The sequence below is a fragment of the Corvus moneduloides genome, chromosome 19, assembly GCF_009650955.1.
Source record: "Corvus moneduloides isolate bCorMon1 chromosome 19, bCorMon1.pri, whole genome shotgun sequence".
Taxonomy (NCBI): Eukaryota; Metazoa; Chordata; class Aves; order Passeriformes; family Corvidae; genus Corvus; species Corvus moneduloides.
Window position 1 is genome coordinate 11,633,330 of NC_045494.1, and position 13,210 is coordinate 11,646,539.

General features: G+C 56.9%; 1 protein-coding gene across 1 annotated transcript in view; it reads right to left on the minus strand.

Moving 5' to 3' along the window:
* Positions 1 to 4: 4 nt before the first annotated feature.
* Positions 5 to 13,210, minus strand: part of NTN1 (netrin 1) — an 88,263-nt gene continuing 75,057 nt past the window's right edge. Inside the window, exons 5-6 of the mRNA XM_032129162.1 lie at positions 10,063 to 10,137; positions 5 to 3,745 (exon numbers count right to left, since the gene is read on the minus strand). Coding sequence (XP_031985053.1) covers positions 3,417 to 3,745; positions 10,063 to 10,137 — 404 coding nt within the window. The 3' untranslated portion in view covers positions 5 to 3,416. The remainder of the gene's footprint in view (positions 3,746 to 10,062; positions 10,138 to 13,210) is intronic.

Below are 13,210 nucleotides of genomic sequence, written 5' to 3' on the forward strand. Positions count from 1 at the left end.
CTGGTGGTTTTTACAGTTTACAAGAGTTTATTCCACTGGTTTCTGACTTTAGTCCTACCGAGGGGGTGCTGAACAGTTACAAGCTCCTTCGGGTCAATTACAGCCAATCTAACGAACAAACAAACAAAGGAGGGGAAAAAAAGGAAAAAAAAAGAAACAACTCAGAAAAACAATAAGAAAATCCACAACTTTTTCACGTGTCATTAAATATATTCATATATAATAACCATAATATATTAGTATGCATTGTAAAGAAACATCGCCCAAAGCAGTCTGCCATGGTCATAACTAAACAACATTTACAGTTCAAGATATTAACAGAAATAATAAAAAAAAAAATCAACAAAAAAAAACAACCCCAAAACGAACACAGGTTTGTGAGGGGATGAGGCGGGGGCGGGGAGGGGGCATGGACACGACGAACAGAAACGAGACCAAGCGACTTCTGTCGGGTGCTACGGTCAGTGATGATTGTTTTGGCATTTCAGCTGCTCTCCGAAGCCTCTCTGAAGGCACCACAGCCCCTTCCCAGCCACCCCACTGTCCTCGGGGTCCCCACTCCTGTCCCCAGGGCGATGGGTGGGCGCCGGATTCTTCGCTGGCCAGAACGGGGTTGGTCCCCCAGAGCTGCCCCCCGGCCGTGCAGGTGTTTAGGGGGGCACCTTGTCCCTCTGGGTGACCTGGCAGAGGTGTCCTGGAGCTGTCCTGGAGCTGTCCTGGAGCAGGGGTGGCTGCAGGGAAGAGCTGCACCTCTGGACCCCGAAATGGGGCTGCTCTGCCCTCCCAGCAGAGGCTGTTCCAGTTCCACCAGTTCCAGCAGCAGCTCCTGCAGGTCAGGGTTACTGGGAGTGCATGAAGGGCACTGGGATGGAGTGAGGGGTTTTTCCTGGTCTGACTGGAAAGCACAAAACTCCAGCAGCGATGAAGGGACAGGTCCTGGTGGGACAGGGCTGGGGACTTCCCTCCGTGGCAGGATCTGGGCTGTTGTGCCGACTCATTTCCTTCGGAGTCCCGGGGCTGTGCCAGTGCCTGGAGGGGTCTGGCCGTGGGATGAGCGGGTGGGGGGGTCTTCTGCAGCCTCCGAGACCAGTGGGAGCAGGGAAGGGGCTGGAGGGTGTCCCTGGGAGGGTTGGGGTGTCCAGGCTGTGCTGGGGAGGGCGGCTGTGCTTGCCAAGGGTGGACACTGGGAGTGAGCCCTGGGTGCCCAGGTGTGCTGTGGGCAGTTCCCCCGGCCTTTCCTTGCTGCTCTCCAGGTGGAGAACTGGCTTTGGGTTGGATCCTGTTACTTTTAGGCACCATTTGAAGGTCTCCAGAGGGTGGGGACATCCCAGCTCCATGGGGATGTGCTGTCTCCAGCTCTGCTGGGTCCCTGGCAGCAGCTGGCATTGGCTGCAGGAGAGCATCCAAGTCCTGGTTTGGGGCTTTAAGCCTCCATTTAGACACTTGAGGTCAGATTTTATCCTTCAAAACTTGGTGGCTTCGCTTCCCTTGGCTGCAAAACCATTGGCTCTCCTTGAGCTCTGAGATAAGGACAACCAAGTCCATTTTGGGAAAGGGGAGAAAACACAGACTTGGAGCAGGGAGGGGGAGTTGCTTGATGTCCAGGGTGGGATTTTTCTCCTAATACCCAGATTAATTTTGGGGGCCTTGTGGTGGCAGGGGAGGCTCAGCAGAGCTGGGTCCCTCCGGGTGGTGTCTCCAGCAGCCCTGGGAGCCTCCTCTTTGCACCTATTTACATGGCTGCTCTGCTTTATGGTGGTTTATGTCATTATATAAATATTGTCAATTGCTATAAAACAAGGCAAAACCACTGGAAAATGTCATAAAAGAGATGTTTCCAAGTTTCCTAAAAGGAAAAATACCGGGGAGGTTTTGCTTTTCATAGCGACTAATGTTTGCTTCTCCTCCAGGTACCCGTCCTGCCCTCCCTGCCTTCCTGCCCCAGCTGTTCCCGGTCTGCATGGATGGGCTGGAACCGAACATCCCCATTCCCCATGGGCTGGTGTGGCATGGGGGTGACAACTCCAGAGCCCGTCCTGCCCGCAGGGTGCCCAGGGGAGGATGCTCCAGTCGGAGGTGAGGCGGCCTCCACTGTGCTCAGTGCATCAGTGACTGGAAATTGGGAATTTTGGATTGGCTGTTTCCCCCCCAGCAGGAGGAGCTCCAGGTGGGTCACACCTTGCTCCTGGCTGAGACCCCTTCCCTGGGCACTGCCCTGTGCGGGCTCTACCCCGGCCAAGCCTCAGAGCTCTGCACTGGCCCCGCTGCCCATGAGGGCACCCCCTGCTCCCCTCTTTGTCTCCAAGGCTTTTTGCAGGGATGCTGGGGAGCTGCAGCTCCAGAGGGAGTGAGGGCAGAGCTGGTGTGGGCTTGGGAGAGCTGCCCGAGTCTGGGAGTGAAACCAGTGGCCAGCCAGCACCTTGGTGTCACCTGCAGGGATTTTCTACCATCGGAGGGCTCCTGGTGTGCTGACAGCAGCAGAGGGGACTGAGCCGCAGTGGAGACTCAGGGACTGACATTGGCAGGATCTTCCAGGGCACTTACGGGATCTGGATGCCAACTCATTTTTTGTCAGGTCTGGGTGTTTCCTTGGGGATCCTGGTTATGATTCTTTGCCTGTGAATGGGTGGCTGGCGGGCGACAGGGCACCAGTGGGCTCACACTCCTTCAGTGTGGTGGGGGCAGCCTCCTCAGCGCCAGGGGCTGAGCACGGAGCCATTCCCAGAGTTAGGCACAGCAGGAAGTCACCCACCAACATTGTCCCCTCTTGGCTGTGCCTAAAGTGGACCCAGAGCATCAGCACAGCTGGAGACCTCGGCCGCCCCAGGCACCATCAGTGGGTGGTGGCCACGGCTGTCGATACCAAAGCCCTCCAAGACCCCGCCCGTCGATCCTCGGGTCTGTCTTCAGCAAAAGTCTCGGTTTAGTTTCCTCTACAAGAACTGTCTCGGTCAGCCTAAGTTGCAAATACGTATTTTGGGGATAGGGAGTTAATTTCCAGCGGTGCTGTTGATTAGTTTCTTACAGGGTGGACGTGCCCATGCCGTGCTTTGGAGGCAGCAGATGTTGGTGGCTGGAAGGCAGTTTGGTGGCTCTGAGCTCTTCAGCAGCGGGGCAGGAGGGAGCTGGGGGGCCCCGGGTGCCGTACACCCGCATCCCACGCTGGGTTCTGTCCGTGTGTGTGTGATCTGTTTTGTTGGGTTCTGTTGGGTCCTGTTGGGTTCTGTTGGGTCCTGTTGGACCCTGTTGGATCCTGTTGGGTTTTGTCTTCCCTGGAATACGAGGTGCAAGCCCAGCACCCCCCAGCCGTGCTCAGTGTCCCCCTGTCCCCCCAGCCCGCCCTGGCAGCCGGTCCCTGCCCGCCCCAGCTCTACACAAAGCAGCATGCACAGTCAGTCTCTCCCTCTCCTCCTCCTTTAGGCTTTCTTACACTTCCCCTTCTTCTCCCGCTGCTGGAACTTCCGGAGCCGCCGGGCCCACGTGTCCCGCCACTGGATCACCAGGCTGGTTTTGTCCGCAATGATGCCGCTCTGGTCGGGAGAGTCCTCGTTGTTGCCCAGCAGCAAATACTTCTTCATGGGCTTGATTTTGGGGCACTTGCAGGCTATGTCCTTGGAGTGGATCCACAGGGTCTGGTCTCCGCGCCGGATCCGGTTGCTGCCTTGTTTGTAGACAGAGATGATGTTCACCGTGAACTTCCACCAGTCCGCGTTTTTTTCCGCCTTCAGGATGTGGATCTGGACAGCTGGAAAAAAACAACACACGAGGCAAGAGAGGAAAAGGTGTTAGTCTTTGAGCTGGTGAGGAGAAAATGAACTCCAAGCCGTACCTAATACGCTGTGGGAGGGAGTTTGTCTCCAGAGCCCAGGCTGGGGCACAGCAGCCAAGGGTTTTGGTGCCCCAAAACTCTGTCCCCAGGCCACCCCCAGGAGCAGCTGGTGCTGCATCTGAGGGTCTCAGCAAAGCTTCCAAGACCACCACAGGCTTGGGAGATGCTCTCCAGCTCTGAGCTTGGCAGAGTCACTGGAGCACCTCTGCAAGTGCTGAATGGCAGCGCTGGGCTCCAAGGAGATCTCCTGGTGTCCTGGCAGAGGACTGGGAGACCACCAGCTCCCACAGCAGGACTGGGGTGGGAGGACAACCGTGATCCCTACACAGGGTGGTGATGCTGCTGCTGCTGCTGATGGTGATGGTGATGATGTTCTCCAAGCCCGTGGCTGATGCTGTGTAACCTCCTCTGTAGCCATGGACTGAGGAAACCTCAGCCCTCCACCACTGCAGCCCTTGGTCTTTCCTGGAATAGGGCTAAAAATCAGCTTCCAGGAAAACACCTTCCCCAGGCAGGGCCTGCCCACCCTGCTGGGTTTGTTTGCTGACTGTGGGACGAGGAATCCCCAGCAGCAGAGACAGAGGGAAATCCCAGGTGAGGATGGCCTGGCTGGGAGAGCAGGCAGGGAGAGCCTGAGCTCTGCACAGGCTGCTGCAGCACAACCACAAAGGGCTTTTTTAGCCAAATCATTGAGCTGCTCCCTTTTTCCCCACTCTTCCCTCCATGCCCTGGGAGCTGTAAACCCCTGCCCATTCACCTGCCTGGCTCAGCTCCAGTGGGGCCAATCCTGTTTGTATAAATTAACAGAGGCAGAATAAACTCCCCCAAACCCCCAGGAAAACTCTCCCATTTGCCTTGTAACAGTTTTCCCCCCCGGGCTGGTGGTGGAGGAGCATCCCCCTGTCTCTAAACCCAAGTGATTCCAGGCTCTGGGAGGAAGCAGAGCTCTGCAGCCCAGCACAGCTTTTTAACACGTTGCAAAATATATGGGGTATTTTTTTTCAGAGCATGTCATGGAGGCCAGATGCTTTCATTAAAAAAAAAGGGAAAAAAGGGAAAAAAAACAACCCTCAGCTCTGACCGTGTATTTCCCTGTCTGGTGTGAAGGTAACAAAATGTGAGGAGTAGCCAATTTTTATTTTTTGGAAACAAATCTTTCCAAAAAAGCTTAAACCTTTGACCTGCCTGGGTCCGCACTGACAAAATGGAGAAAATGAATGAAAAGGAACCGGAGAGAGGTGGTTACAGGAAACTCTGCTCTAAAACACACAGTCTGTATTTTTTTTTATGTCAAGGCCCCCGTCTCTTATTTTTTCCCTTTTTATTAATGAAGTGGAAGGAGTGAAAGCTTTGAGGAAGGCTTGGCTGGCGCAGCCACAGCTGCCTGCCCTGACAGCCAGATTTCTGCCCATAGCTTCCCATCCACGACGCTCAGTTCCTCCTGAGCCGGGTTTTGGAGCCCAGCTTTGGTGGTGTTTGCCTGGGTATTTCAGAGGTGGGATGGGATCAGCGCCTCCAGCATCTCCCAGGGAGCACAGGGTGTGCAGAGAGGCAGAAATGGGCCAGGATGAATTTTTGGAAGCACCCAAGCTGGCTCCCCTGGGGAAATCCCCAGGGATTTAAAGGCTCCCTTCCCATGAAGGAGGTTTCAGTCCCTTCCTGGTTTGGGGTAAGGGACTTGGCTGCCTCTGCTGTGCCCCTGCAGTCCAAAGCTGGCTTTGGGGCTTGGTTGTCCTTCACTTGCCATCTCCTGGGACAAAGCTTGGCTATGTGGTGAGCTGCTCTCACTTGGCTGATGTTCCCATTAAACCCCTGTGCTCAGGACTGTCCCTGTCTCTGCATCCCTGGGAAAACATCCCTGGGAAAACACCCCTGGAAAAACATCCCCGGAGAAACCCCTGGGGCAGCAGATGGGAGGATGTGATGGGGGGTGATGGTTACTCATGGGGATGGTGCTCCCCTCGCTGGGGTCCCCTGGGAGCAGGTGGTGTCCTGGAGCAGGAGAACAAAATCAAAGGGGCTGCAGCTTCCACAGCTCCAGCTGAGGCTGGTGACACTGGTTTCACTGAGAATGGGCTCTGATCCAGACTGGTGACATTGGTTTCAGCAAGGAGAGGATCCAGTCCAGCTCCAGACACCGCTGGCGCCTCAGGGCTGCCTGTGCCTCCTGCCTGCTCCTCCCTGAGCTTTGCAAACTTTGGGCAGCTGAGCCCTGGGGGAAATCTGGGGCTGCTGCACCCCAGGCACTCCCAGAGATCAGGGATTTTCCTCCAGGTTCACTTCCCTGCACCCTGCTCTGGCAGCAAACGGGCCCGGGGAGGTGGGGGACAGCTGGGGGACAGCTGGGTCCCCGTGAGGGCAGCGGCTGCCCCAAGAACCACATCCCGCCTGACACCGACACCTGAGCCACAAATCCCACCTGGCTGGTGCCTTCTCCGTCTCAGCACCTTATGGTTCTTTGCAAGAAGAGGGTGGCCGAGTGGTCCCTGGGCTGTGGGAGGGGACAGAGGGGCCCCAGTCCCCTCCTGCATCCCCGGAGCTCAGGGATGCTCCTGGCTCCTCGAGGCCTGGCTGGGAGCCTCCAGCCACAAGAAAGTCCCAAAGGCTGGGAGCTGGAGATGAAAGCCCAGGGAGGGATGGTTTGATGTTAATGAAAACAAAACCCAGCCCAAAGCCTCAGAACAAGGTTTGAGGGCAGCTGCTGAAGGCTGAAAGCAAAGCAGCGCCTTGCAGCATTCAGGGATCGTGAGTCAGGGCCCCAAAACTCCTGAGGCTGCCATGAAAAGAGGGAGGCTGGGGAAAACCTAATTATTTCATTCTTTTTTTAATTTACTTTTGGGGTTTTTGATAAATCTCCTGAGTTCAAGGCTTTCCCTGCTAAGGCTGACTCAGGGCTGGGCTGCAGGGCCAAATCTGTGCATGCTGCTGTGGAATCCCGGAACATCACACGTATCCCATGCACAGACCTGTCTGTGGGAGCTGGAAATTTGGGGGGCATCCTTGTGCTGGCCCCTGGGAAAGATCCCGAGGAGCAGCAGTGGGAACAGAGCGGTTTGAGGGTGTTCAATACGGCCAGGTGGCAGGGGGTGCTGGGGACAGCGGGGGCAGGCACAGATGTCCCGGTCCAAGGCAGGGTTTTCCAAAGGCTTGGCTCCCCTCTCACTGCACAAGTGGAGTGGAGTCCATGTGGATTTTATTCCAACCAGCAGCAAAAGGTGACCCCGACACCATCTGGGTTTGGGAATGTAAAGGGCTGGATCCTCGCTGGAGCAAAGACTTAAAATGGGATTTTTTTCCCCCTTTTTTTCAGTTTTTAATTTATTTGGCGGCAGCTTTGCCTCGCTCCGGTTGCCAATTTCCTACCGGTTCAATATTGGAGATTTATGAGCCCTAATCCCGGCCGGCCTGGGTGTGCCCTGGTGCTAGGGGACCCCTCACTGTCCCGGCCCTCCCTCAGCACGTGGCTGCAGCCGGGATTGCCCCGCTCCGGGAAGGGCATTTCTCCACCTTCCCGGGCACTGAAGGGGCTGTGAGCGCCGGGCTTGGTGCTTCCCCCCTGCCTTGGCGTTTTTTGGGGGATTCAGGTTTTTCCTCCCCCCTCCCTCCCTCTTTTCAAGCTGCCTTTTGAAAATACGTTTTGCTTTTTTCCAGCAGCCCCTGCCAAGCTCCTCTCGACAAAGGGGGTGACTAAGAGAAGGCTCCACTGAAGGAAGGATTTTTTTACTTTTTTTTTCCAAGAAAGGGCAAAGTGAGCAGATGATCTCACCTTTCGGATGAGGATTCTGTTCCTCACCCCCATTCCCTCCCCAGTGCTGGGATGGGGAACCAGGGCCGGCATGGGGGCGATGCCTGGGACCACAGTGCTGGTACAAAATCGTCCCAGCGTCATCTGGGCAGGATCGGGCCCTGCTGCAGCACAGGGAGCTCAGAATCGGGGCAAAAGGGAGATGTAAAAGCTCCAGATTTCCTTTACCACAGTCGCACCCCACAGAGAATGGAAAAAGCCCCAAAATCGGGCTGAAAACGTGGCACCTGAGGGAGTAATGGATTTTCCCGCATCACCTGGATCAGCATCATCTGCTCTCATCAAATAATCCCCTCTCCTTTTGGGAATCTCTGCCCTCCGTGGGTTCAGCAGAGATCCCTTCTGCTTCCCCGGGATTTCACTGCCCCCACCCCAGCAAACCCCTCCTCTCTCCCTGCTTTTCTGGGAGCTGAGTGACCCTGCGCTCCCCCACGCAGCCAAAATAAACCCAGAAAAAGCTTTTCTGCCTCTGTTCCTGCCTCCCCCCTCCCTGAATCTCCCAGCCTGCCCTCCCCGCGTCCTGTTTCACTCCAAATATTTGCACCCAAACCCATCTCGCGGGAAAAAGCCCAAATTAAAATAAAAAGAAAAAAAAAAAAACCACAAACCCGACAAAAACAAACAGATACGAAAAATAAATAAGGGAAAATATCCCCTTTGAAAGGCTGAATGAAACGGGGAGCTAAAAAGCCCCATTGAGGAGCGCGGGGCGGATGATAGCTCCCGATTGAGCCTGCGGGAGAAGGAACTCTGTTCAAGCTAATTAGGGCCTTTTAGGACATTCAGCCCAGCGATGCCAGCAGAACGGTGAGGAAAAGAGCCTCCTAATTGGCTTCCTGCTGGGGTGTCAGTCCCAAAGTCTTTATTATCCCTCCCTGCACCTTTTCAACCCTTTCTTCCCTCCCTGGCCCTGGTGAAAGCCTGGGCTGCCCCGGCACCGCTCACCCTGCTGCCTCACCGCCATGGTTTGTCCTCCAAAAAGCAAATTTGCCGTGGCTGTGGGGCTGGTTGGGGCTGTGGGGGACCCTTCATGGCCAGGAGGGTCGGGTGGGAGCGCCCCAGTTCCAGCACTGGGACAGTCTGAACCCCTCACCTGAGCCAGCCCCAGCAAGCGGCTCTGGCTCGCTCGTGAAGCCGCAGGGGTGATGCTGAGTGAGAAAAGAGAAGGGAAATCTCCTTCAGCTCCCCTACTCACTGCTCCAGCGGCATCTCTTCCCTATTCATTGCTCCGGGGGTATCTCGTGCCTGAGACACCTCCTTGAGCCACCCACACTGCCCTTTGGAGAGCTCAGCCCTCGGGAGATTCTGGAGAAGCCAGGTGGGAAATGAAGGGATGCACATCCACGTGCGGGAAAAGTGCATCGTATCAGCCAGCAGAGAATCCGGCCACAGGAAAACCCCACGGCTTTATCACCTGGGCTCAGCCTCACTCCTGTCCTGAATAACCCCATCTACAACCTGAACAACCCCCAGCAGCTTCTCATGTGCCATTAAACTCTTTTATCCAAGTTATTTATCCAAGTTTATTCCTTGGGCCTTCCCAGCACCTGATGAACCTCCAGCAGCCCCCACAGGCATGGCCTTGCTGGACAGGGACCACGATCACGCCCCAGCTCACTCTTGCCAAGGATACTCACTATCCATTTTGCCCCATGGATAATAAATGGGAATGCAAATAAAACCTTTGCCTCCAAGCCCTCCTCCTTCCCCTGGGCTCCCAGGGAGGTGCCAGAGCACAAAACCAATGTGGAGCATCCCTTGGCCGGCTCCCCCTGGGGTCACCCTGCCTTTGTCCCGCATGGACCCACGTTAGAAATAACCCCAGGAGCAGAGAGGAGCTGAGGGAGTTCGGGATGTGCCTGCTCCGAGCCGCTGCTCTGAGGCAGAGCTGTAGAAGGATTCCCAGGGCCTTGAGTACCAGTAAGGATTCCAGAGTCTCCTGGCTTGTCCCAGGGCTGCACCAGCCTCTGAAGTCGCCTGGGAATGTCAGGGGATTGGATCCAGGTGACAGGGAACTGCTTGCTGCTCATCCCCACAGCAAAGGGCAACCTTTTAAAGCTGTGGCACAGAACAGCACGGTGAGAGGAGAGGGGACGTGGTGTCATCCTAACCCAGAAGACACTGGGAAACACTTGGAAAAGATGAGTCTCCTGCAGATGCTGAGAAAACCCCCAAATCAGGGTCCACAGCGTGCTCATCCCAATTCCCCGAGTGACACACTGCTCCACCAAGCATCGCCGCCCCGGGCTGCCTCTCCAGACCTGGCAGAAACCATTCCCAAAATTGCTCACATCCCAGCACTGCTGTGGCTGGGACCCAGGCTGGGACCCAGGCTGGGCTGGGTGGGCTTTGGGACACCCCGAGGGGATGGATGCTCCTGCCCCGCATCCCTTTGGCACCGCTCCTCCCTCGGACGGGGGACACTCACCGTAGTCTTTCTTACAGTACTTCTTCATGTTGATCTTCAGCTTCCCCTTGGAGGCTTTGCAGTATGAGTCACAATCTGCACGCAGAGAGGGGGAGGGCAAGAAAACATTAACAAAACAAATTAGCCTTAAAATGAAGAAAGGGCTGGGGGAAGGGGGGACGGCTCAAAGCTGCAGCCTGCCATGAATAAGCAGCGTGCCTGTGATATCCATCTGCCAGAGCCCGATTGGGTCGTCGGAGGGGGCATTGAGAAAGCCCTTCCTTTCTAAAGAAAGCTGCTCACAAAGGAGCCCATCCTCCCTCCCGCCCGCCTCCCCCGGCCCGGCTTCCCCGGGCCGCTCTGTCTTCCTGGGAGACCCCGGGGGCCTCCCTTATTGTGCCACCCAGAGCTTTTGAGAGCCACACAAATTCCCCCTGTTCTCCAGCTCCCAACTGGAGCCCGCCCGGAGCCCACAGAGGCCCCATTGTCACCCCTAACCCGGGCCGGTGTCAGCCTTTGGCATTCATTGCCGGCAGATTCGGGCTGGGGTCAGCCCCCCACAATGCGGGTCAGAGAGGAAATTAGCAGCCCATGAAGCATTAGCAAAGCCTTTTGGTGTCCACTCTACTGAAGTGTGCAAATAAAATACCACAGTAGGAACATCTCGTTTCTAATGGGCCCGCACTGCTGGGACACGCTGGCCCGGCCCGGGTGGAGCAGGCCCCGGCAGGAGCCTGGCACGGCCCCCTGGCACTGCCGTGGCCTGCAGCCCGCAGGGACGCTGAGCCCTGCCCCGGGAGCTGCTGCCCCTCCAGTGGGTGGGCAGTGCCCTCCGGCCACTTCAGGAACGTCCCTGTGGCACCGCGGCCAGGCCAGTGTGGCTGGAGAAGTGCCATCCCCATGCCAGCTGCCAGGATCGGGCTGGGCTCGTGGATGTGCTGTCCATGAACATCCACGGCTCCTCAGCACCCGCGGGTGCCAGAGAGAGGCCCCCAGCAGCACAGAATCCCCTAATTCAGGGGACAAGGACACATCTGTCTGCAGCAGGAGGCCTTGGAGGCCTCCATCCCTCCCAGCACCATCCTTCCCCAGCCGCTGCTGGAGCACAGGTGTGGGACCTGCTGAAGTGCCCCAGAGGAGCCCCAGGGGGGTTGCTGGGAAGCTGGGAATGCTGCTGGCATCCCATGGCCAGCACACACCGGGTGCCAAGACCATGAGGAACCCCCTCAGCAGCAACCCCTGTTAGCCACGTGTGCCCCAGCCCCTCTCAACGTGGCCATGCAGAGTCCCCATCTGAGCCCCATCCTCCTGCCCCATGGCTCCCTGCTGCTCCCACTCCTCAGGAGAGACCCTCAGGAATACAAGGCTTCATGCTCTTCCAGCATGACCCAGCCAGGGCCAAACCCAAACGCTGTGATTTCCTCCTGCAAGAGCCCCAGCTGAGATCTCTGCCCAGCTACGGCCCAGCCAAGGCCCCTCCAAACCCTGAAGACTCGGGGCTTCCAGCCACTGATGCCTCCCATTTGTTTTTCTCATCTAACATTCTGAACATCAAGTAAAACTTGAAATGCACTGGGAAAGGAGTGGATATTCCATAAAAACTGTAGCTCAGTGGATGGAGATTTGCTGGCAAAGCCCCAGCCATGCCCACGTGGCAGGATGCCACCACGCAGTGGGACGTGGCTGCCTGGTGTCACTGAGCTCAGGGAGCAGAAACATTCCTGATCCAGTGCACTGTAAGATGTTCCTGGCCATAAACATTGAAGGAAAAGTCTCTAAGGGAACTGAATGTCTGTGGAGTGACCTAAGAGCCCAGGGAAGCTTCTTCTGAGCTTTTTGGGGGAAGCAGGGAATGCCAAGGGACAGACAGGCCATCGGCTGCTCTGCCAGGCTGCTGGCACTGCTCTGCTCAGTCCAGGCTGCTGATGTCCTCAGGACACCAATGTGGTTGTGATAAACCTGGTGATGGTTGTCCCTGGCACAGAAATCCTGGAGCTCTGTGGGTATCCACTGCTGCTGTCCTGGGCAGCGCAAGAGGTGACACAAGGACAGGTGGGCAGTGAACAGTGGAGCGGGGACAAGCTTGGAAGCTCTGGCTGCACATCCCTCCTGCCCTGGCCAAATCCAGGACACACTGGCCAGCAGCTGGCCCCGAGCACTGGGGTGGGCAGCAGCTCCCACCTGCACATTCATGGCTCAGTCCCACAAGGGATCTCCAGCAGCCAGGCTGGCAGAGCCCACCTGGAGCAGATCCTCCCGCAGCCCCACTGCTCTGGGATCCAGGCCAAGAAACAGCAATCAGAGACACCATTGCTCTGGAGTGCAGTCCAGAACCCTCACAAGAGCAACCCCAAGTCACCTCAGCAACCTCTCCCCACAGAAACATCCCTGAGCACAGCCAAGCTCCCCATGCCTGCACCATGACAATTCCACTCTGCCTGAGATGACAGGAATCCATCCTGGGGCTCTCTGCCAGCCAGGGAGGCTGTGGGGTGAGAGGACAGCACTCAGCTGCCCCCCACACCCTACAGGACAGCACCCCATGCCCACAGCACCCACGGCCTCTGCTTCGGCCAGGGTGACAACCAGGGGATCAAGACACCCAGCTTCAGCCAGGGCTGACCCTGCTTTTCCTGAACACAGCCCTGTCCTGCCCTGTCCTTCTCTTCCTCGTTCCTCAGCCCCACGGGCTGTGCCAGAGCCTCAGCTGGTTTGAATTGAGCTGGCCTGGCCAGAGCCAGCTCGTGTAAATCACTGGGAATCAGCAGCACTGGTTTCTGTGGGTGGGGGATTTTCTCCAGTTCCTTTCCTTTGTCTCCCTCGTGGAGAGCTCTTCTGCCTCCTGGGTGACTTGGAGATCCTCTGGGGCCTCTTTGGGAGGGCAAATAGGGTTCCCCTGAGCCAAGCATTGAGCTCTGTGTGTGGGGTGGTGCTGTGGGGTCCCTCTGCCTTAGGGACAGTGCACAGAGGGGATGCTGTGGGATGTTGTGTCAGTGCTGCCAGGGACAGACCCTGCTCTCCTCACCAAGGGGCCCTTCAGCAGTCTGGGCTCTGGGGAAGCGTTGCTGAGCTGCTGCTCCCAGCTGGAAAGCAATGGTGGAGCTGGGGAAGGGATGGGAGGAAGGATCAGCCAGCGGAAAGGGGAGGAGAGGATGGGTGTGGAGCTCAG